The sequence below is a fragment of the Paramormyrops kingsleyae genome, chromosome 8 (assembly GCF_048594095.1).
Source record: "Paramormyrops kingsleyae isolate MSU_618 chromosome 8, PKINGS_0.4, whole genome shotgun sequence".
NCBI lineage: Eukaryota > Metazoa > Chordata > Actinopteri > Osteoglossiformes > Mormyridae > Paramormyrops > Paramormyrops kingsleyae.
In genome coordinates this window covers 1,199,009-1,223,502 of record NC_132804.1, presented here as the reverse complement: position 1 = coordinate 1,223,502, position 24,494 = coordinate 1,199,009, and the positions used below count along the sequence as shown (strand labels likewise).

General features: G+C 39.8%; 1 protein-coding gene across 3 annotated transcripts in view; it reads left to right on the top strand.

Moving 5' to 3' along the window:
• LOC111834568 (fragile histidine triad diadenosine triphosphatase) overlaps window positions 1-24,494 on the top strand; it is a 237,073-nt gene that overhangs the window by 184,786 nt on the left and 27,793 nt on the right. For all 3 annotated transcript variants that reach the window (XM_023794006.2, XM_023794007.2, XM_023794004.2), the window contains one exon: window positions 12,682-12,750. In XM_023794006.2, the coding sequence (XP_023649774.2) occupies window positions 12,682-12,750 (69 nt within the window). The remainder of the gene's footprint in view (window positions 1-12,681; window positions 12,751-24,494) is intronic.

The window sequence follows — 24,494 nt, the reverse complement described above, 5'->3', positions numbered from 1 at the left end:
GCAACTCGCACAGCTAAATCAATGATGCGGTCAGTGGGTTCAGTGTTGCTACATTGGGATGTACTCCGCCCAGTCTGACTGAATTTGATTAGATTGTGCAGGTAATATGCGCAACTGAATTTACCCAGTTGAAGGGGTACTCACTGAAAAATAAACAGACGTCGATTTTGAGGTCAAGTTGCATCATTTATGTGAATTATACAATATAATTATATTATATCTAGTGCAAAGGTTAGCGCTTTACATCAAATATCTAATTTTCAGCAAATGCATTCCATACTATTATCAACTATTTTGCAACATATATTTGGAGGAACGTAGTAAGTTAAATAATTCCAAAATGATTGCTTTAAGAAGGTCATTTGCTTGCAAAAAAAATCTCAGTAGTCAGAAACACTAAAAGTAGATTAAGCGCTGATTTCATTAAGTGTATCTAACAACAAGGAAGCATTATATACGAATGTTTATTTCTGTTTCATATTTACAGCGTAAAAATCTACTAACCTTATGTAGGTAAGTTATCGATAGCTTCAAACAGATGTTTAGGAGGAGAAATTTATTGTATATCCAGAAATCACTTAGAAATTAGCAGAAAAATAAAGCAATGGTATTTCCTTTGGATACTGTTATGTAGGTATGAAACAATTTGGTTTATATTTTATAAGCTTTCATTTTTTTTCTTCTGTTTAGTCAAAGAGAAGATTTTAAGTGTAATCCTTTATTGACCATTGCACAAGTATTTGAGACAAGAATTTGTCTCTTTTTGATTCCTTAAAAAATGTAATATCAAGATTTTTGCATTAGCTTGTTATTTTAATATTCATTCCGAGGAATGGCTACTACAATGACCAGGATGACCAAATATGGATATAATTATGTAGTTCAAAATATTTTTAGTGTAGACTTTAGTTAATTTTCTGGAATGCTGCCAAGAGTTTCGCCCCCGCACCGCTATAAGTCTTTGAGCACCAGTGACTGGGACACACTGCCCCCTCCTTTTGGATGCAGTGGACTTTGGCTTGGTTTCACCGTTAAGCAAAAATAGCTGGGGACACCTGCTCTATCATGACGCACGGGTCCATTTCACAAGCGACCCAAGCTTGCCAATTTATTCATCCCGACTCTGACTCAAACAACTGACATTATTAAAGAAAAAAATTATGATCGACCTGCTTTTTTGACTAACATGCTTATATATTACATTTGAGAGTGTCTTTTTAAAGAGAAATATAGAAAATGATCAAAATTGAAAATCATGACTTAGTATCAATATCTAAACAGAAATGTTGGTATGGTGATAACACCTAATTATTAGGGCTGCTGTTTCAGAACCAGACTCTTGAGTGCCACCATTTCGCATTGATGCAGGGGGTGCCTTGGATTCCGCTATACCTGTGAGAATGGCCATTTGATTCCTCCTGACGGAATCCATTTGATTCCTCCTGATGGGCTAACCCTCCTTGACCCGAATGATTGTCTCTTCGCTGTTATCCAGTAAGGATGGCTCTCCATTCTGCTGCCCTGATCTTTTTAACTCCTGGCGCGTTTTTACATTTTCTCTGAGCTGAGGATCTGAAATGGCATTATTGAGTTATATAGCTGGATGTTTTCCATCAAGTCCATCAATGTGTGTGAAAACTGCTTTGCATGACGACCTCTACTTCCAGACAGAGAACTTTGTCTGTAGAGACAAGCATGATGTTGGAAGAGCTCTATAATCCCAGAGAAACATGCAGACTCTACTCAGCGTCCTCTCTCATCTGCTGTAGTCTAATCTCACTTATTTTCCTGCAGGTGGCCAAAAACATTGCTTTATCCTTGTCAGATTCAGACCTTCCCAGCATGCAGTGTGTGGCGCCCTATAGAAATGGGCGCTAATGTTACTGGGAAAAGTGGGGAATTAATGGTGTTAATATTGTGGGGTAACGTTCGTATTATGAGAGATGCACCCATGTGTGTTTTTTAAATGTTTTCCTTTCTATGAGTGAGATGTTGATGAACCAGATTGTTTGAGATGTTTGATTTTTTTTGCCCAATAAGAGCTCCAGCATGCACTGACTAACCGGCATAAAGGGTGTGATTCTCTCAGCACAAAACCCAGGTGTTTCATTTCTTTTAATTTGGTAATCAGTTTCCTGTGTTTTTTTTCTGGGGTTTCTCCATGAGGGAGAAAATTGTGGATAAATGTACATATTGTTTAAATGTGCCTTGTTTTTTTTTAGATTGCTTAGAAGTGGATGTGAAGGGCCATGGAATCGGGGATGGGAATTTTGTCATGTGATGAATCTTAGGATGGTCAAGCAGAATCTCACTAAGAGGCAGAAGCTGGCAGGAAACTGGCCAGGGGCTCAGTGAGGGAAATGCCTGTAGGAATTATTAGCTCAAATAAATTTTTATATTCTCCACCAATATGTTTGAATTAATTAAAGTTTAATTAATTATTATTTAATGCTGATTATTAATCAATTGTTATGCCGAATGGTCGGCTCCTCCAAACTCAATTGCGGTATCCCTGTGAGTCTGTTAATGTGAGACTTAAATGGGATTCACTAATTACCAGTATCGCTTAGTAACCTGGGTTAGAAGGCTCGTCCAGCGAGCTGCATCACCAGGTAATGTACACGATTGGTAGCGAAGCTCCCCTCACGGCCAATGAGAGAGAGTCTCGCGATGTTTCAGGCGAGTTTGAGGTTCAGAGCGTGTAGCAAGATCGCACAATGGCAGGAACTTATTATGAGACACACAATGACGGAGGCTAAAGTTGTGTAAAAGACATGCATTTATTCCTAGCTAACACTACAACTGACATAAGACAGACATTACACCTAACACAAACAACAAACACGAAATAACGGAATAAAACAAACAATGTAATTATGAAAATGCAATGACCGGATTTAAATGAGTAACCTGAAATGGGAAATACTGTTCTGCAAAGCAAGCACAGTTTGTGGAAACACGACCCTAAAGTCTTATAGCAGGTTAACAGAACAGCTAAAGTTGTTAGAATGAAAGGAAGTTGGTTTACTTGGTTGAAGAGTGAGGGGGGGGGGGGGGTCTTGGCAGTTGATGGCAGAGCTGCTGAGCTGATGGCACTCAGGAAGGCGCGGCGTTTGGAGCAGTGGAGTGGAGTCCCTTTAGATTCTCTCTCCTGGTGAAGCTTTGTCTTGGGTGCTGTTCTCTGTTCAGCTGGGCCTTCACCGGAGGGCTTCTTGTGGGTTTCTCTTCTCCCGGGCTGATGTTCTCCTTCGGGCGGATGGTTTTCTCTGCGCCGGCTGGCGGTTGTTCTGCTCTGGTTGGCGGTTGTTCTGCTCGCCTTTGTTCTGAGGTGCCAGGATTTTTATGCTGTAAAGTCCATGAATAGGGATGACCAGGAATTCGACTCCTGGCCCAATGGCTGGCCATCCATTTGGCGGGCTTTCGGAAGGGGGTCTGTATCAGTCCTTTTGGGATTTATGGCCCGCCAGATTCTACCTTTACTGATGATTTTCATTAAGCTGTTATAACTTTTGATACATCCACTTTTATGGTAATCACTGACCAGATTTGGAATCAGGGGTGATTAACAATCAGTTTGATACCAAACATGCCATACCAGCTTCACAGGTACATACCTCATACCATCTGCATTAATTGATTAAACAATTAATTATTGTATCTATGTGACTGATTCATATCAGTATAGGATACAGGGGTTTTGGGTTGCACCTCAACAGATGTTACACTTTGTGCGGATATTACATCGAATATTCCTATTACAAACAGCACATCTTATCCATAGATAGGCGTGGCCGTTAGTTTGTGGTAATATCAATATAAGTTGCACATCTGGAAACAACATATTTTGTTTGGTGTGGCTTGTGCCAATTCATCTTCTCCAGAATGGATAAGATACACCTTAATTCAGTTCTTTTAACATAGCATGGTAGAAACAAAGAAACTTGGTGACTGTCCACCAAGATCAGATAAGGACCACAAAGGAATGTTGGAAGAGAAGGGGGGGTTTCTAACACAGAAGACTCTCTAAAAGTTAGCACACATACAAACATAACGTATCTGTATATTGAGACTAGTAGTCGTGAGTAAATCAATATACAGGGTATACAAAAGCCAAACTTAAATGAAATTTCCTTTAGGGTGTTCGTCTGTTGGGTGAGTGAAATGTAAGGCAGAATGTATGGGGAGGGGGTTGTGTGCCAAGTCGAGGGACCCCTGTCCGTGAAGTCCACTCTGCTTGTCTGTAGGTCCCTAAATCTTTGGGCAATAAAAGTTGGAGTGCTAGCCTCCCTGGTTATCTGTGTGTGTGTGTTTGTGTGTGTAACCCCCCTTTGGTGCCTCTCGTACCAGGCTCGGCCTTGTCTCAGGCCACCTGGAATTTAGGCCCTGTGATATGTGCATGTGTGATCCTACAGGCCTGATGTCCCGGTGACTGGACTCTACAAGGAATGATCAAATCAAGCTGAGATTGGCTGATATACCTGAAGTTCGTATAGGACCTAGCACTGTTGTGGGTGTACAGATTGAAGATATATATGGAAAGGCTTTATTAGACAGCAGATCTCAGATTACCTTGCTGTACAGATCTTTTTACAAGAGGTACTTAAAGCATTTGCCGCTGACTCCTCTAGAGAATTTGCAGATATGGGGGCTGGGCACTACACAATATCCTTATGATGGTTACTTGACTTTAAGGCTTGAGTTTCCTGGATCAGTGGCAGGGGTGGCTGAGATGGTTAAAGCTCTTGTGTTAGTGTGTCCAGACCCTGACCAGCATGGGGATGTTTCACTCATGGTAGGGACAAACACTTCCATAGTGAGAAGACTGATGGAGATTTGTAGGGAAAACGTAGGTGAGGACTTCTCACAGTGCTTGAATGTTTAACATTTCATGAAAGGGGCTTATGAGATGATGCAACAGGAGGGTCTGTATCCCCGCGTGATATTTCACCATCATCATTTAATTTTGGTGATTCACCAGTATCTGAAGAGTGGAAGCAGAGGTTAATTGTCAGAATTATGGAAAGGAAAGAGGTATTTTCCATCAGCAAGTTTGATGTTAGATGTTCAAAGAATACACAACACTCTATATGGATCACTTGAACACACCTTTCCATGAATAATCCTGTAGGCTTGCACCTGCAGATCTTGAGGATTTAAGGCAACATTTGGATAAACTTAAAGGTGCTGCGCATGATAGTCAGAGGCACTACACACCCACAGAGCCATTTGGATCCTGCTGGAATGACAGTTGTCAGCAGGCCTTCAAAGCTTTAAAGGCAAGCCTTACTGCAGCGCCCATGTTAACTTTTGCTGATCCATGGCTCCCCTACGTATTGCATGTGGATGTAAGCAGAGAGGAACTTGGGGGAGTCCTCTACCAAGAACAAAGAATTGGCTTGAGACCCGTGGCTTTTGTGAGCAGAAGTTTGTCCCCTTCTGAGAGAAATTACCCAACACATAAGTTGGAATTACTTGTGTTAAAATGGGTTGTAGACAACCTACATGATTACTTGTATGTAATTCGACGTTCACACTGACAATCCGCTTAAATATCTTTTGACTAAGATTACGCTGGACGTGGAAGGGCACAGATGGTTGGTAGCACTATCAACATATGACTTCAGTTTGGTTTCAGGCAGGTTGAATGTAGATGCCGATGCCTTGTCCCTCATCAAGCAACCAGAATCCGAAGTTCCTGCGATGTGGAAAAATGCATCTTCGGGTGTCCCATATCAGATGTCCCATGTTGGCCCATCAGTGGATCCAGATTGCCTGTTTTTTTGTGGGGTTTTTGAGGGAGAACATGCGGGTAAATGTACATATTGTTTAAATGTGCCTTGGTTTTTTTTGATTGCTTAGAGGTGGATGTGAAGAGCCAGGGAAATGGGGATGGGAATTGAAAGTAAAACATTTTCATGTTCTCTACCTGAGATGGTGTTTTTGGGAAGGGGGAGTTTGCACTAGTTATTCTTGGTAACAGGTGTGTGTGGAAAGGGAGATATTCATGATTGCGCAGTGGTATGTGCTAGTGGTGATATAAATTTATAGGTCCCCGCCGTTTTGGTCGAGCGGAACTGAAGCTATTCAACAGTGAATACCCGTATGGTGGGCAACCCACTAATGGCCGATACTATTCTCCCTGTATTCTTGTGCCACGGGGGGTGTCATTAACTTTGCCAAGTGGGGGTGGCTCAAATGCATGGCTTATTGCTGAATGAAAACTGAATGCAGAGACATGACCAGAAAATACAGCAAACTTCTGCACCTTTGGGGGGGTAAAAGGACCATTCCTCTCTCATTCCATGCTCTCACCCCCACATTTTCTTGAGTGGCTCAAAGTGGAACTTTGATTTTGCATAAATAATAATGTGAAAACAATCGTAATTATATAGCAATGGCCAAAAGTTTTGAGTCACACAAATATTAATTTTCACAAAGTCTGCTGCCTCAGTTTTTGATGCCAATTTGCATATACTCCAGAATGTTATGAAGAGTGATCAGATGAATTGCAATTAATTGCAAAGTCCCTCTTTGCCATGAAAATGAACTTAATACCAAAAAACCCGTTTCCACTGCATTTTAGCCCGGCCACAAAGGGACCTGCTGACATCATTTCAGTGGTTCTCATGTTAACACAGGTGTGAGTGTTGATGAGGACAAGGCTGGAGGTCACTCTGTCATGCTGATTGAGTTAGAATAGTAGACTGGATGCTTTAAAAGAGGGTGGTGCTTGAAATCATTGTTCTTCCTCTGTTAACCATGGTTACCTGCAATGAAACACGTGCAGTCTTCACTGCTTTGCACAAAAAGAGCTTCACAGGCAAGGTTATTGCTGCTAGTAAGATTGCACCTAAATCAACCATTTATCAGATCATCAAGAACTTCAAAGAGAGAGGTTCAGTTGCTGTGAAGGAGGCTTCAGGGCGGCCAAGAAAGTCCAGCAAGCACCAGGACCGTCTCCTAAAGTTGATTCAGCTGCAAGATTGGGGCACCATCAGTGCAGAGCTCCCTCAGGATTGGCGGCAGGCAGGTGTGAGTGCATCTGCACGCACAGTGAGGCAAAGACTTTTGGATGATGGCCTGGTGTCAAGAAGGGCAGCAAAGAAGCCACTTCTCTCTCCAAGAAAGACATCAGGGACAGACCGATATTCTGAAAAAGGTACAGGGATTGGACTGGTGAGGTCTGGGTTTCATTTTCTCTTATGAATCCCCTTTTCCATTGTTTGGGGCATCTGGAAAATAAATTGTCAGGAGAAGAAAAGGTGAGCACTACCATGAGTCCTGTGTCATGCCAACAGTAAAGCATCCTGAGACCATTCATGTGTGGGGTTGCTTCTCAACCAAGGGAGTGGGCTCACTCACAATTTTGCCTAAGAACACAGAATAAAGAAATAAAATAAAGAATGGTACCAAAACATCCTCCAAGAGCGACTTCTCCCAACCATCCAAGAACAGGTTGGTGATGAACAATGATTTTCCAGCATGATGGAGAACCATGTCATAAGGCAAAAGTGATAACTAAGTGGCTCGAGGAACAAAACATCGACATTTTGGGTCCATGGCCGGGAAATTCCCCAGACCTTAATCCCATTCAGAACTTGTGGACCAGGCAGACAAGGTGGACAAACAAAACCCCACAAATTCAGACAAACTGTAAACATTGATTATGCAAGAATGGGCTGCAATCAGTCAGGATTTGGCCCAGAAGTTGATTGACAGCATGCCAGGGCGAATTGCAGAGGTCTTGAAAAGAAGGGCCAATACTGCAAATATTGACTCTCTGCATAAATTTTATGTAATTGTCAATAAAAGCCTTTGACACTTATGAAATGCTTGCAATTATACTTCAGTATACCACATAAACATCTGACAAAATGATCTACAAACACATAAGAAGCAAACTTTGTGAAAAACAATCTTCTATCATTCTTTTTTGGCCACTTCTGTAATAATAATAACAATAAAAACCTTCACTTTGCTGCACCTTGTAATGCCACTGCTCTTACACAGCAAAGTCTCAGGGCCTAAATACTAATCTTTGCATATGCTGGCCAAATTAATTTGTTTTGTTTAAATGGATGAAATGGCAGGCATGTGTGACTAGCATTTTGTAAGCTTGGTAAGTTTTTGAACCACACAGAAGACAAAAATTATCATAAAAACATATGTCATAATTTCTCAGATTTGAAGCTTATTGTTTGACTTTAAAACAGTTGCTTCTAAAATAACCATCCATTCGTCCAACAGCCACTTCTACTGGATAATGTCATGGGGATGTTGTTGGAGCTCATCCCAGGAAGTTTAGGGTCGGAGGCAGGCTTGCCTCCTGGCTGGCATGCTCTTCACGGGGCACGCACACTCACACCGACAGTCAGAGCGCATGTCTTTACATTATGGAAAGAAAGCGGAGTTCCTGAAGCAAAAACCCTCGACAAGAACCTCAAAAAACTCTATGCTCAAGCATTGTGAGGGTGATAGTGCAAGTTTTCATATTTTCCTGAACAACAGCTTTTATACCAAAAACACTAGCAATAAGGACATCCCAGCTTGGCTGGGAAAGCCTCAGCGCTCTCCTGTTTTACTAAACAGCCACTTGCGTTGCCACAGACTTCCGGAGATTCACTGTAAACATGCAGATTCTGGGCTATTCTCTTCCTTTTCAGCGAGAAAAAAGACCATATGTTAAGCAACAAGATATAAATGGCCCTATCAAAATATAAAGCAAGACAAATCTCTCAATGAATCTCACTTTCCCGTTTAAGAGACTGCTTTGCTGAAGACGCAAAGGACCCTGGGAATGATTGGTGCTGCGTTAATTAGTAGCTGCAGTGCGCAGTTCCGGGTGTTTTTACTCTTGTCTTAATAGGAACACAGCTGTTCATGACAAAATACATTTGTCTACCTGTCTTACTAGATTTACCCTAAACAATATAAATAGCAGTGTAACCATTTTTCTCATTTGTCTAGTCAGGAACTAATTAATAGGCATCTGTTTTAATTAAGTCTGAAAAAACTGCACGTATATCTTATTTTTTTTTATAGGCGCCCCATTTTCAGTTGAACAAATATTCTTCTCACGGAAAGCTAAAAATTGCATTTTTTTGAGTAAAATAATATAATGACCCTTGGCTTACCTAAATGCATATTGTGGGACTTCACTCATGACCTGTTCTTACCCCTGCAGGGAGTTAATTAATATTAAATACAGATGGTTTAATATACTTGAAACAGTTTATTTTCTTAAACACAATGTTTTGTGGCTAAATGATTGTTAATGTCAATCTAACCCTTATTATGTGGAACCTGCACAGAGGGAGATACATTAAAGTCTGGACCATTAAGTCGTCTAGAACAGATCTTTGTTGTCAAATCTGAATCCGATTACTCAAAGTGGCTCAAAGTGGTTCAGCTACAATATCCTTGTTTCCTGCAAGATATTTTATACATCTGCACATATCCAGTGTACACTGATATTTGGTTTATATGGTCCAATGAGAATATATTTTTAATTCATTTTGAAAGGCGATACATAACCTGGGGTAACTGCGTCATCTTACTGCGTCATTCACGGAATATGTTTTTATCTGATAATGGAATATTACGTTTTCATCATCTGATTGTCAAGATGCATTCAGCAGTTGTCCTCAAGGTGCCCCTATTGGTCGTCCCCATTTGGCAATCATTTGATAATCGGGATGAGCACGTGCCTAATTATACAATTAGTATCAATTAAAAGGTCTCTTTGCAAATCAGTTTGTTGCTGATCTTTGTAAACAATTGAGAGAGAGACAAACAAAACCTGCATGTCTGATTCTCTCAGCCTCCTATTGCTGCCTTGTGCGCTTAGTGATCACATTTATTTTGCATGAAATGCAATTTCTCTAAATCAAAAACGGATAACTCTTGAAAGATAGGTATGTCTGCGAAACGGAAAAAGCAGTGATCGCCTATGCATTTGAAGAAGGGAGCCTAAGTCGAGCTCTGAAGAGCAGCAGCCATTAGCATGTGATAATTGTGAAACTCATATAGCGTCTGGTCAGCTATTCCCAAGACTGCTGACATGCATGAAAGCCAGCAGCTTTTCTGTTCTGATACAGAGGATACTTATATTTGCACTTTTGATTTGTTTTTCACAGACAATAAATTACATGATATTGGAAGGTAATTGCAGCTGCATCTACATGCTCTGAAATAACCCTCCCTCCTCCTCTTGTCTCAGTTTTATTTGTGTGCATATGCTAATATTGATTCACCAATAAAATATTTTACAGTGCACAACACTTTTTTTAAATCGCATACTCAGTTTTTTGCATTTTTTGTAGATGGTGTTATTTCACTGTCTAAGGGATCTCCATCCAATCACTGAAAACACCTGTGAACATTGTCTGTCTTCTGATGTGTCTAACTGGCCTGCAGTGTTTGTGACTAGCTGAGTAACTGAAATGATTGTATTGTGATGCCTGAGTGACAGGTCCAGCATCCGCATGTTGACATCACAGTGGCTCAGCTTCTCTGTATTGCGGCTCTCCCCTGAGAGCTTAGCTGTGCCCTGATGCGGACATTCATTCTGCCGTCACCCCTATTATGTTGTTCTGTTCCTCTAGGTCAGAAGTGCCTTTGAGACAAAGGATGGCAGCCCAGCACAGGAGCGCCTCTGTCTAGTTCGCTCTATATCTGGTGCAACCTCTATTATACCATTTGTAGCCCTTACAGTTCTTCCCCAAACACATCTACAAATCTTCATGATAACCTCAAAGAGCAGAGCCAGAAGCCAAAAGGACCAGAATCAACATTCCAAATGCACCCTGCAAGCCGGTCTGGTGTCCCGCATAAAGAAAAATGACCTTTACATAAAGACTGATTGTCTCTAAGCTTACTTTTAAAGTTCCTTGGAATTAACTCTGTCACCTTCATGTGTGCAGCTGCTATTTTCGCCTTGATGAACGAGCTGTGTGTTTCTCGTATGTGTTCTAGTGGTGGGCAAATTTAATAATGCATGTATTATGCGAAACACTTCATTATACTGACTCAACTCTAATGAAGAAGATCTTATTTGAAACAATTTAAAAATTGTTTTATATTATTACATAGATCCATAGTGCTAACAAGCCATAAGCATTTAATCTGTATATATTTATACATATATTTTTGAATTTCTTATGTCGATTTAAGATCTGGTTTTAATGATGATATAGTTTGGAAGAGACTAGAACATTTCTTACCTAACTTAATACAGGCAATTATACATTTTCTTTAATGCTTTCAGATTCATTCTGTCATTCTAAAAGATGCTATTTCAGTTTTCTTTGCCGGTTATCCGAAATTCCATTTCTGATCAGGTACTCCCATTTATTTTATTAAATTAAAAAAAAAGTTCTTTTGTCTGCATATATTGTCCCATATCAGATATACTGTATATATTTCACACTTTTTCATGCAAATGTGATAAAGTAAAAGAAAAAACAGTTTGATAGTAACCATATATGCAACCCAGTTGTTTATCATAATGCACAGGCGTGCTGAAATATTTGGTGCATATAATTATTATGTTGGTTCAATATTAGTAACCAGAAGGTGTTTTCTGTATGTCGTACATTAACTGCATGCATTAGAGTCTGACAGCTGGCAGATGTGAGCTGCCATATTGTTATCAAGTTACTAAGACAGAGATAAAATAAATCTGCAGATCCAAAGAATTTGCTTGCCTAAATTATATGACTGGATGCTTAGCAAATTATAATTATCTAATTTAATACAAAAAAATGATTACTTGTAGGCAAATTGTTTCAAACCAATATAGTTTATGTATGGTACAAATTATTTTTAAATATATGATATATATTTTGTTTTTCATATACAAGTAATTATATTTGTAAAAATGTTTGAATAAAAACTCATACTTTCAAGTAAACATTTTAAAGAAGGATAAGAAATAAAAAAAAAAACAAGGAAAGATATTGAATTATGACATTTTAAATAGAATAAGTACTCAGAAAGAATATAGTGTGTGCTGTGTGGTTGCATTTTGAAATATGAATCGCTGTTGCAATGCGGCCTTTCTCTCCGCGGCCTGTTGTTTCTGCATACAGAAGATACCCGACCTTCTGTGGCCTCATTCAGCATCGACGTCAGTTACAATAGCTGACTGCAATGTTATGAAATGTTTTTGAGGGTAACAATGTTAGAGCTAGAAGGAGTTTACAAATAATTAAGCCATAAGTCATAAGCCATAAGTCATATTTAATGACACTTTTGTTTCCATGCATTGATCACAAACTTTTCCTTCCATTTCATGATGCTAATGAAGCTGTCGGTGATTCATGCGTGAAACTGTAACTATAGGGGTTTATGTATAGCTTTAATTGAAAGAAAATAATAATAATAATAACAGTATATGTATTTCAGAGGTGCATTTTGTGACGCACTGAATTATGTCCTAATCTTGTTTGTTTTTTCACTCTTGACATACATAATAAACACAGAAGTAACAGAACTCTCAGGATCAGCACACAGTTCCTACATTTTCATGTTTCCAAAACCTTTAGCATGGAGAATGGTGTGATAGTTTTAGGACGCTATTACTACAGGAATATGTACATAATTTTTTCCACGTGTGAATAGCACTCATTGTGCCCTGTTCTCTGCTGCTCTTCTTTTAATGATTGCGCCCTTTTCTTCCAGCACGTCCATGTGCATGTGCTGCCAAGACGGACCGGGGATTTCCAAAGAAACGACAGCATCTACGATGAGGTAGTGTGCATCTTTTTTTAATGTCTGTATACATATTTCAACATCATCTTGAAACATAAGTGTGTGACAATTACAAAAGGAGAGGAATAGAAGGGTATTTTCTCTTGTGTATTACAGCCTTTTCTACTTTTATATAAGGTTATTATAAATCATATCAAAAGCACACATCTTGTATTTTTAGTGTTTTCGTAGGTTTATTGCAGTAATTTGAATCAATAGGTGGACAGGTGTGACAGTACAGAACAGCTAACATGTTATACTCATAAGGCAATACAAGGTTTCTTATGAGTCTCTGAGGAGAACAGAACATACAGTCTATGTGCAAGTCCCAGCAGTAAAATATATTTTAAATTTGCTTGTGATAATATGTTATTGTGCAGGCAGCTCCGCCATTTATAGTTTTATATGTCATAACATTTGCAGTAATAGGATTTGTCTTGGAGATATTTTTCTAGAATGTAAATAATGATTGATTGTTCTCTGCAGGTCCAGGCCTTACATACGTTTTATAACCTTAACCAGTCACATTCATTTTTCTCAACTAAGACAATTGCATTGTAGGTTCTGTTTAACATCAATGTGAAATGCAATATGTGGGTTCTCATAACTGGGGTTTTTGTGACTGGACTGTGAAAAGACACAAAGGTCTCAGCGCCTAAGCTTACTAAGCCTTTTGTCTTAAAGGCAGCCTGAGTTAAAGAGAATGAACTGGCGCTTAAACACATTGATTTTCAGCAAGCATAATGAATTAGTTTAGCTAATTACCTGGATGTATTGCTAATGGTTCTCGGTCATTAAGCTGTCTTCTCCGGCAAGCAGCGGGATGTCACCGTAAGTTGTTTGTTTTATTCTAACGACGTGGACTCTGGAACGCAGTGTGGTTTGTTTGAGGCTCAGGTTCAATGTATCGAGATATGCAGGAGTACCATACTGTATGACTGTACCCTCACAACGGACTATGCTTTTTATGCAAGAGACACAGACTGCCGTGTGCTTCATTTCTTCCTGGTGTGTGAGACATCAGCTCCAATTATTTTGCAGTGTTACCTTGCAAAAACAAATGTGGTTTATCATACTTGTTGTTGTTTTCCATATATGTTTTTACTGGAACGTGACTCACGTTGTCAAGATGTTCTTGTATGAAGCTGTAATGGATATCTCAGGAAAAACTCTTTTGTTGTCGAGGTGAAAATTTTAAGAAAGCTTCAAAATTTTAAGAAAGATTCAAAAATTAAAGAACGCTTCAAAAGTGTTCTACACTTATCAGTCTGGAGTGTATTATTCTGAAGGGACAACCTGCTAATTATCATAAACTACAGTTTCCAGTGAAACTGCAAATAATGAACTTTAAGTTATCAACCTGAGAATGTGGTGTTTGTGTCAGAAGTTAAAGGAATATTATCTCTTCATGTCCGGATGCATATGGTACTTCCACAAGATTTGTACTCTGTCTTATTGTTTTTCATTGTGTTCACTGGATTTTGGTCTAAGGAATAATCTAATAAGATTAAGATTAACTTTATTGATCACAGGGGCAAATTCAGGTGCATACTGCAGCAAGAACATAGTGCACAGACAAACATACATATAGTACCAAACAGACAAGGTGCAATGACTGTACACACAGTGCAAAACACAGTAAATGTAGTGCAAACCGGTTTATAAAGAACACAGTAAATGTAGTGCAAACCGGTTTATAAAGAACACAGTAAATGTAGTGCAAACTGGTTAATAAAGAACACAGTAAATGTAGTGTAAACCGGTATATAAAGAACACAGTAAATGTAGTTCAAACCGGTTTATAAAGAACACAGTAAATGTAGTGCAAACCGGTTTATAAAGAACACAGTAAATGTAGTGTAAACCGGTTTATAAAGAACACAGTACACAAACAAATGAAATACTCTGAAAAACAGAATGTGATACCAAAAAAAATTATACTTAGAGATGAGAATAATTGTCTGCAAATGGAAGGAATGTGAGTCTGACTAAAGCACATCGCTACAGTTACCCACATGAGACATTTATATTAAACATTCAATTTCAATATACAGTTTGCAGCATTCAGTTTTGTGATGCTTAAAAAATTGTTTTCTTGATTCGATCTTGCATGAAAGGCACAAATAAATAAGGAGACTGACGTTTACTTGAAGGTTTCAATGAAAGTAGGATGTCCTTTGTGCAGAATATGGTTTAAAAAATGTGTTTATGATGGGTCAAGTCCAGACACACTGCTGACTGGACTCGAAGGCGCTTCTTGAACTCGTATGAGCGCTGATTGCTCAGTTTATATTGAGCTTGAGGTGGAAGTGATTAATTGTCATTGTTGACACAGCACAGCACAGCACACAACATAATGTGTCCTCTGCCTTTAACCAATATGTGACATAGCAGTTGGCAGCTAATTCCACGCCGGGGGGGGGGGGGGGGGGGGGTGTACTGCTTGTGGGTGTTTCCTTGTTGGTCAGGGATTGGAACCAGCAACCTTTCAATCACAAATGTGTTTCCCTAACCATTAGGCCACCACTACCCCAAGCAACTTTAGATTTAGTGGGGAGCTCGTGCCCAGGGTGTCCTCTGCCTGTACCCTGCAGTGGACTGAAATCCCATCCAGTGTGTACACCAGCCCTGTACCCTGTGATGGACTGGAATCCCATCCAGGGTGTACCCCAGCCCTGTACCCTGTGATGGACTGGCATCCCGTCCAGGGTGTACCCCAGCCCTGTACCCTGTGATGGACTGGCACCCCGTCCAGGGTGTACCCCAGCCCCGTGTCCTGTGATGGACTGGCATCCCGTCCAGGGTGTGCCCCATGTCTGAGAAAAGTATTTGGCCGATAATAATGCAACTTAATGTATGTCTGCTGTTTTCTTGCAATATCAGTTTCTCAATTGAATATCTGTTAAAAATCCATTTCTGTGTTCCCTTTCTTGCCTACTCTCATTTACGAGATTGTCATGAATGTGTTGCATTGCCCTCATTTAAATATTTCCATAACAACCATGAAATAAGCATGAATAAGGCCAATGTATGACAGTGGAATATGGGATCAAGAAGTTACTATTGATGAATTAGTGTGTTATTGGCATGCATGTTCACAATAACATATAATGGAGAATATGTTACTAATGTGGACTACAGCACACCAATAGCAAAATAGCAGCAGAAATGCATAAGTACAGTGCATCTCTCTTCCTGAGTAAGTCTGGCATTTAGTGATTTCCTTTCTCTCTTAATTAGCACAGTTGCAGTTGTAGTGTGTGTTTGATTGAAGCGAGAAAGGTTGAATTTCAGTAAATTTTTACTCTGCAAGATGTGACAATGAGATGTGATTTACAGTATAAATTTACGGTAGATTGTGAAGACACGGTTTCAATCAGAGGTATTTTATTTAAGCTCACGAAGGCAAAAAAACTTGCAAAGATATTCACTGAAACCTTGCTAAAAAGAAATTGAGAAACACTCTATGATAGCTGCAGGAACTTTCTGACTTTAATGTTCCCTTTACGCCTGAGTGTGCAGTAGCAACAGGACGCCACATTCATGCTCTGTAAAGGAAAAAAAACAGCTAATGTGCAACCAGGCCACAAATCATTTCTATAAACTGCTCCCTGACCAAATAGATTTTGTGTTCATGCAATGGACAGGTTGCTTTATGGTAACAAAAATTCAGGTGCCGCTGTTTATGAGGAAGACTTTAAGCAGGGACAGGCTTGGTTGTGCCTGGAGCACAGTGCGTGAATGCTAACGAGGTTAGCGCTCCTCTGTCTCCGCTATCCTGCCTGTGACATTCAACATACTTTACAGTTTGTGATTTATGAGGTCGTTTCTGCTTTGCCTTCATGGCTTTCGTTTGTGCAGATTTATATTTTCTGCCGTAAGGCAGAAACTCCTGAGGAATATGTACACACGATTTGAGAGGCGGTGGGCCAGGCGTGTCACACATAAGCTTGTTGAGTTTCTTCATATGTGTGTGCAGCATACATGATAAAAAATCTCTGTGTCAGAATGGCTGACTGCATGGCAGCACAAACCTCAACAGAATACTAAAGTAAAAAACCTAGTAATGATGCTCTCATGTTGTTCTCATCATAACTGGCAAGTAAAATCACCTATTCTAATTGCATAATAAAAAGGAAATTGTGCAATCACATTATGCTATGATGTTATTACATTCTGCTGGTGATGGGACTCTAAAGCCAGAGGATATTTGGGTAGAGTCCTTAATATCGGTGAACAAAAAGATGGCGCAGAGGTTCAAAGCATTTAGGACTGAAAACGCCTAGTTAAACCGAATGAGATTAATGAAGCAATAAGATTGATAGGAGATTCAGGGCAAGGTCCTGAAAGTGCAGAGCGGTCAGTTCTCGGGAGTGTGGGCAGGAATGACAAACAGAGCGAGTCCGTCCTTCCACACGCAAGTATCGTCTTTGCTCACCTCGTTTGGCATCTTGAAAGGTTCCATTCATTATAGCCTGTAAAGTTCAGGGGTTTTCAAACTTAAGTGTTCTGACCTTTTAATACGCTGGGAAAAAAATGTACAGAATCACGGCTGGCTTTCATCCAGTACAGTTTTATCACTGTCGCAGCTGCTCTTTGGCGTAATTAGCCTAACGAAAAAGGAATTATAATAACGAAAAAACGTACATTTCTAGCATCCTTTTAGCTACATAATTAAATGACACATTTTGGTCTTGACACTATTGAGCTATTACTGGTGGTCGTGAAATACCATGTGCAGTGAAAAAGACACACCACGTTACATTACTCAACTGATCTGAATTTGTTCACAAACTAATGTCCGACACCATTTAATTTAGGAGCAATCAAGCATTTTGCATGTGCTGCGGAACAGTAATAAGAGGAATTAAAACAACATTTAATCTCTGTCTAGGAAATTTCAAAGCCATTGCAAATTGTTTGTTTTATCCTGAGGGAGAGACATGCTGTCTCGCTGAACTGAATGATGGGAACAGTTGATTTTAGTTTTCCAAAAAGCCTCTTCATTCCATTTTAAGTGTGCCTGGATGCAGGACTGAAGATGACTTTCTTGGAATGAGAGGTTTCATGTCACAGTGCTTTAATTAGGGAAAAGCTGTGAGACATTGCTAAAGCTGATTTTTGGTTATTCTCAGCTGTCTTGAGATCAGTGGGAAACTCAATTATGGGTCACCACACTTGTTAGCAAGAACAATGTCAGCACACAATTATGAGTCCTAATAATGTTTTTCCTACAATTGGGTCTTGTTATTTTATCTTTCACCTCATGTCTCCAAGCAAATTTGGCCCTGTTTTTAAAGGGCACCAGTAGTGTGGCCAATTAGACATTTTGTGCTTAAAAGTAGGTATTTGGAAGAGAACAATGTTTACCAAAAATAATGTCAAAGCCTGTAAATATGGTGAATTTGAATGGTTGTTCAAGAAACATTTTAGACAAGAATTAAATGTAAATACCACAGTTGTGTGTGTGTGTATATATATATATATATATATATATATGTGTGTGTGTGTGTGTGTGTGTGTGAATGAATATTTTATCTTCTTGTAGCTTAACGTAAAAATGGATTTATCTAGCAGTGAAATAAAACTCTAATGGTTTAGTTAATTCAGTCAATTCTAATTTTAATAAGTTGCCCAGTTGAGTAACTCCACTGATAAAGAGCAACAAGATTTATAACAAAATGAATTTGTAAACTAATAAAACTTTAACCAGTGGAAACGGAACAAAGCAGTCAGTGAATAACATTTTTTATTTTAGTTTGCTCATTTTTACAAGCAAGTAAAAATTTGGTTAAAAATTACAAAGTCTTAAAGAAAATTAATGTTGCCTTTAATGTCACCCAAAACAGTGTTAAGGACATGGTATTCATAACCAATGAAATACAGTAATCCCCTCACCATCCATTCTTAAGTGCAGTGTGCCACAGCATGTTGAAAATCAACATAATTTTATTCATATTATAATTATGGAACCAGCCTGGGACATTAAATTCCAAGATAGCATTCCATTGACCTTCAGCCAGCTAACAAAGAAATGCAAGTTTCCTCACCATTGTCCCTCCAACCCCAACCCCGCCCCCCAATATATTCAATCAAAAAAATTGAACATTTAATGCTAATAATTTTGACCACCAACTTCCAGCTATTTATGTAAACTCTATGTAAAACCTAAACACAAAAAACTATGAAGGTGACACTACATCGAATCTGATAAAAACCTGAATTTACAGTTCAGCAAATCATATGCAAAAAAACATATTGAGTGACCTGCAACACTAAAATTCAGTTAATGCAGTACAGGATTCTACAGTATATGGGTCTCAAATTTCCTCACATAAACTTTAATTTGTGGACAATACTGATACATGAATAGGCTTCTCATATGCAGTTTGCAGCTGTATTCATCTGTTTGGTCATGCCCACATTTTCAATCGCTCTGGTCAGGAGTGCTGAGTTGACTATCTGAGATCTACATCCACAGCATCCCACATGCCCCTCATATTTCATTATTAGGACATCTGGAAGGAGATCACATATCCCAGCAGATTAAACCGTTTATAGTAATAGCATATTAGCCAATAGTTAACAATGATATAATTAGAGAGAACAAAAATCTCCTTAACTCATTGGCTCAATCTAGTCACAGAACACTCATTATTTGGACAACTCACCAGTACCCTGAAAGATACAGTAGGCTCAGGTCCTATTGGGATATACAGTATGTCTCATTTTCTATATACTTCAGCTGCTAATTCTTTTTAAGGCAAGACTTCAGAGCCACAAGCTGAAGAAGGAAAGTAACAGTAGGCATTAGTATGCAACACCATACTGCCCGCTGTCACGCTGTCCTGCGATGTCCTGTCCTCACTGTCTCACCATGTTCCCTCTTATCTTAGGCCTGTTTGGTGCCCCCCTGTCATCCATCACTTACACTAACAACTAATATTGTGCTCCTGCTTGTATCTCTGGCTATTAATATTAGTTGTTGCTGCTGTTATTGTTATAGATGTACTAATCAGTAGTTCATTTAAGAGCCACTATGGCTGTAGCTGACGACGGCTAATCGTGTGTGGATTGGTGCAGATCAGCAAACCACATCAGGTTGTTTGCACATGGGGTATCTGCGCATCATCCGCTGTGTTTGGGTCTGGAGCCAGACACCCCCCAGGGGGTGATAAAGAGAGAACAGACTGGAAGGACAGATATTCTATTGATTGATAGTTTGATTAGGATGTTTAGATGAGCATATGAGCTGTACCACCAGTGAGTCGTACCTGCTAGATGGTCACAATCCAGCTTAGAGATAGTCATGCATTGCATTTTGAAAATATATTTTATGCATCTATTAATATGGTAAAATATATTATCCATTCACACAATTAAATGAGTTAAATGATTTAGTATCATATTTATAAATATTTAAAATTAGACAATAATAATAATAATAATAATAATAATAATTGATACTTTATTATCCTCGTGGGGAAATTGTTTTTCTCAGCTTGCAGCTTGTAGAGTAAGTTGTCTGCGAGGTATATGCAATTTATGGCTGTATATGCAATTTATGGCTGTATATGCAATTTATGGCGATATATGCAATTTAAGTCAACAATGTCACATAACTACATACATTATTACTGTTTACTGTACTTTTATCATATTTTGAATACTTAGAGAATTTTTCATTATTATAAATTATTAAAAATTGTTACAAATAGAGGTAAAAAATAAAATGAAATTTCCCAGAGCCATTTTTCCTGCATTTGTCATTCTGATTGCGTCATTAGCTGTTAGCATTCCTGCTGTACCCACATTAGTTGGCTTCATGTTTGAACCTTGTGGTCATGACAGAGTACAGTATTATGTGGATGGATTTCCTTTAACTATGTTAAGCATCAAGTACAAGCTTAAGGGCTACATATATTAAAAATGAAACTATTCCATTTTGCCTTAGTCAAAGTTTTTACAGGAAATGTAAACATAACCCAAATCGATGATTGGTTCCTAAAAGATGCATAAAAGCCTAAACACGAGTCTAAACATGATTTTCTGTAGTTTTTAAAGTTCTGTAATGCCATGGAAAACATTTAGTTTTAACGTAAATTACCTATCTCAGTTTTACTCTTTTAAAAGTTTAATACTACTTCCTCCATTTTTTAATTCCAAGCTGGTGCAACACAGATTTCTGTGGCTCTCCAGGTATAGTGGATACCTGCCTATTGATTTTAGTTACTTATTTATTCCCACCCTACTTGTAAAAGGAGAAGCAGCTACATTCCTGCAAAATGGAAATACTATTTCACCATTTTAGGGGCTGTCGTCAAGCAGAAAATGTGTAATATCCATAGATACAGTATCCAGGCAAGGTGATTACGCTGCTTTTTCCTTTAATGACTAGCTGAGGTAATGTTGCTCTGTTTACCACAGTGCTACATCTTTATTCAATAAAACATTTAAAGAAATTGTGGTGAAAACTGCAAATTGTTGAAAACTACATTCACTTTTTTAGTTCAGAAAATTCCCAAATAATTTATTCCTCCGTGCTTAAAACGTAATACCTTATAACTGCCTGGTTGCAGAACTCTCTTGCATTTGGCAATAGATTAAATTTTCTACCTTCTGGTTTCTGATTATTATCTCTTATTTCAATATCTACCTGCTCAGTCAATAGTCTGCCCTCGGTTGCAGTTCTGCTTTGCAGAGGTCCTGCTGCCGACATTCTCTTCTGCGAAATTTAGGGCTTCTCCTGAGTCCCTAGCAACCTGATGCCATTTTGATATCATTGTTCATTAGATCTTTATCAATTGTTCTCCACCTTTAGGCTGTAGATACTGGGACAGACCTATCATATTCCGACATTTGCTTGGTTGTTTGTGCGTGATTGATTATCCCCTCTGTGGCAGTGTTATTAGTGAACATAGCAGCAGCAGGCAATGTAATGAGAAATATCAATGTATCCTCATGTTCCTGCCCGCCGTGACAGTCTGTGATCCATCTCTCCGACACTCACCTAGTTAACGTTTTTTTATCAGGGAGGCAAAATTTTTCATTTCTCATGAAGCAAGTATGAATTCCCACCCAAAGTGCAGATAAATTAGGGAGATAAAGAACCCATCTCACAGTTCCTTTGTGCAAAAAATAACAGTAGTTTTGGAATGTAACCAATTCTGCACATCTGGGACTTCCTGCAGGAAGTGATGTCACTTGAAGACCAATCACCTTCCTTTCTCATAGTGTGGTTGATGAATCACTGCTGTGAAAAGGAATTTGTTTACAGTATGTCACCATGCTTTGAAATCACTCCTTCTTTTGTTGCCTGCAGTTCAGGCTTCTTAGTGGTGGATTTGCGGTGGTATGCATGCGAGAGGATTTGTCATCATACAGTATGAATGCATAGCCTGGTGACCCCATCTAGGATAAGCAGCTGGAAGATGGATGGATGGATGGATGAGTGTAAAGGATGGAGTCATTCCTCTAATGTCTCATTAGCGAAGTGCAGCATTTCCACCAGAAAGGTGTTACGCATTTGAGAAAAATCACTCTTCATAAACATATGTCTGTGTGGGCTGACTAATGGTTTGAATATCCACCTGATATAACTATTTTGGTTGCATATACTGTATCTTTTGGACTTTCTCAACAGCGCTCACTGTGCTAGTCACCTTGTGCTCTTCCCTGCTTCTGGTTTTGTAGTTTTAAAATAAAGATTCTTAAAAGATTTTTTTTTTCTTAGGAAGTAGGGGCCTGCTCTGTTCACAAGCTTCGAGCATTAATGGCAGATACAGATATGTAGTGTGACTGAAGATAAGGTAACATTGACAGAAACACATGACACCATGTTTGCTTGTTGAATAGTGGGCACTCAATAGATTGAGACATATAGTAATTGTGTGTCAAACAGCTAGTAAAAGCAGGCAGAAACAGTCAGGACTAGTGAGGCCTTGTTTATAAGATTGTGTGTGTGTGTTTATGTGTGTGTGTGTGTTTTTTTTTTTTTCTTGTAACTTTTCTCCCCAAATTGAAAAATCTAGTGTAAAAATCAATGGGTCCTTTAGCACTTTTTTAAGGAATACTTTGTCTTAAATTTAATCTGGACACTTCGCACCAGAACCAGGAGTTAAGTATTGATTTCTTAATACCGATCCTCAATATACACATCACTCTTCTCCAGGACTTGTGTGCTTTTTTTTCTCCTTCCGCTGCATTTAAAGCTTCTTGGTGCTGCACAGCTCTCACACATTCCCATCTGCCCTACTCCTTAGGTACTGCAGAGTTCTCACACAATCCCATCTGCCCTACTCCTTAGGTACTGCACAGCTCTCACATATTCCCATCTGCCCTACTCCTTAGGTACTGCACAGCTCTCACGCATTCCCATCTGCCCTACTCCTTAGGTACTGCACAGCTCTCACGCATTCCCATCTGCCCTACTCCTTAGGTACTGCACAGCTCTCACGCATTCCCATCTGCCCTACTCCTTAGGTACTGCACAGCTCTCGCGCATTCCCATCTGCCCTACTCCTTAGGTACTGCACAGCTCTCGCGCATTCCCATCTGCCCTACTCCTTAGGTACTGCACAGCTCTCGCGCATTCCCATCTGCCCTACTCCTTAGGTACTGCACAACTCTCGCGCATTCCCATCTGCCCTACTCCTTAGGTACTGCACACCTCTCGTGTATTCCCATCTGCCCTACTCCTTATGTACTGCACAGCTCTCACGCATTCCCATCTGCCCTACTCCTTAGATGCTGCACAGCTCTCATGCATTCCCATCTGCCCTAGTCTTTTGGTGCTGCACAGCTCTCACACATTCCCATCTGCCCTACTCCTTAGGTACTGCACAGCTCTCACGCATTCCCATGTGCCCTGGTCTTTTGGTGCTGCACAGCTCTCACACATTCCCATCTGCCCTACTCCTTAGGTACTGCACAGCTCTCACGCATTCCCATCTGCCCTACTCCTTAGGTACTGCACAGCTCTCACGTATTCCCATCTGCCCTACTCCTTAGATGCTGCACAGCTCTCATGCATTCCCATGTGCCCTACTCTTTCGGTGCTGCACAGCTCTCACACAATCCCATGTGCCCTATTCTTTCGGTGCTGCACAGCTCTCACACAATCCCATCTGCCCTACTCTTTCGGTGCTGCACAGCTCTCACACATTCCCATCTGCCCTACTTTTTCGGTGCTGCACAGCTCTCACACAATCCCATGTGCCCTACTCCTTAGGTACTGCACAGCTCTCACACAATCCCATGTGCCCTACTCTTTCGGTGCTGCACAGCTCTCACACAATCCCATCTGCCCTACTCTTTCGGTGCTGTACAGCTCTCACACATTCCCATCTGCCCTACTCTTTCGGTGCTGCACAGCTCTCACACATTCCCATCTGCCCTACTCTTTCGGTGCTGCACAGCTCTCACACATTCCCATCTGCCCTACTCTTTCGGTGCTGCACAGCTCTCACACAATCCCATGTGCCCTACTCCTTAGGTACTGCACAGCTCTCACACAATCCCATCTGCCCTACTCTTTCGGTGCTGCACAGCTCTCACACAATCCCATCTGCCCTACTCCTTAGGTACTGGACAGCTCTCACACATTCCCATCTGCCCTACTCTTTCGGTGCTGCACAGCTCTCACACAATCCCATGTGCCCTACTCCTTAGGTACTGCACAGCTCTCACACAATCCCATGTGCCCTACTCTTAAAGACAAGGCAGGCAATTTAGAGGCACCACTC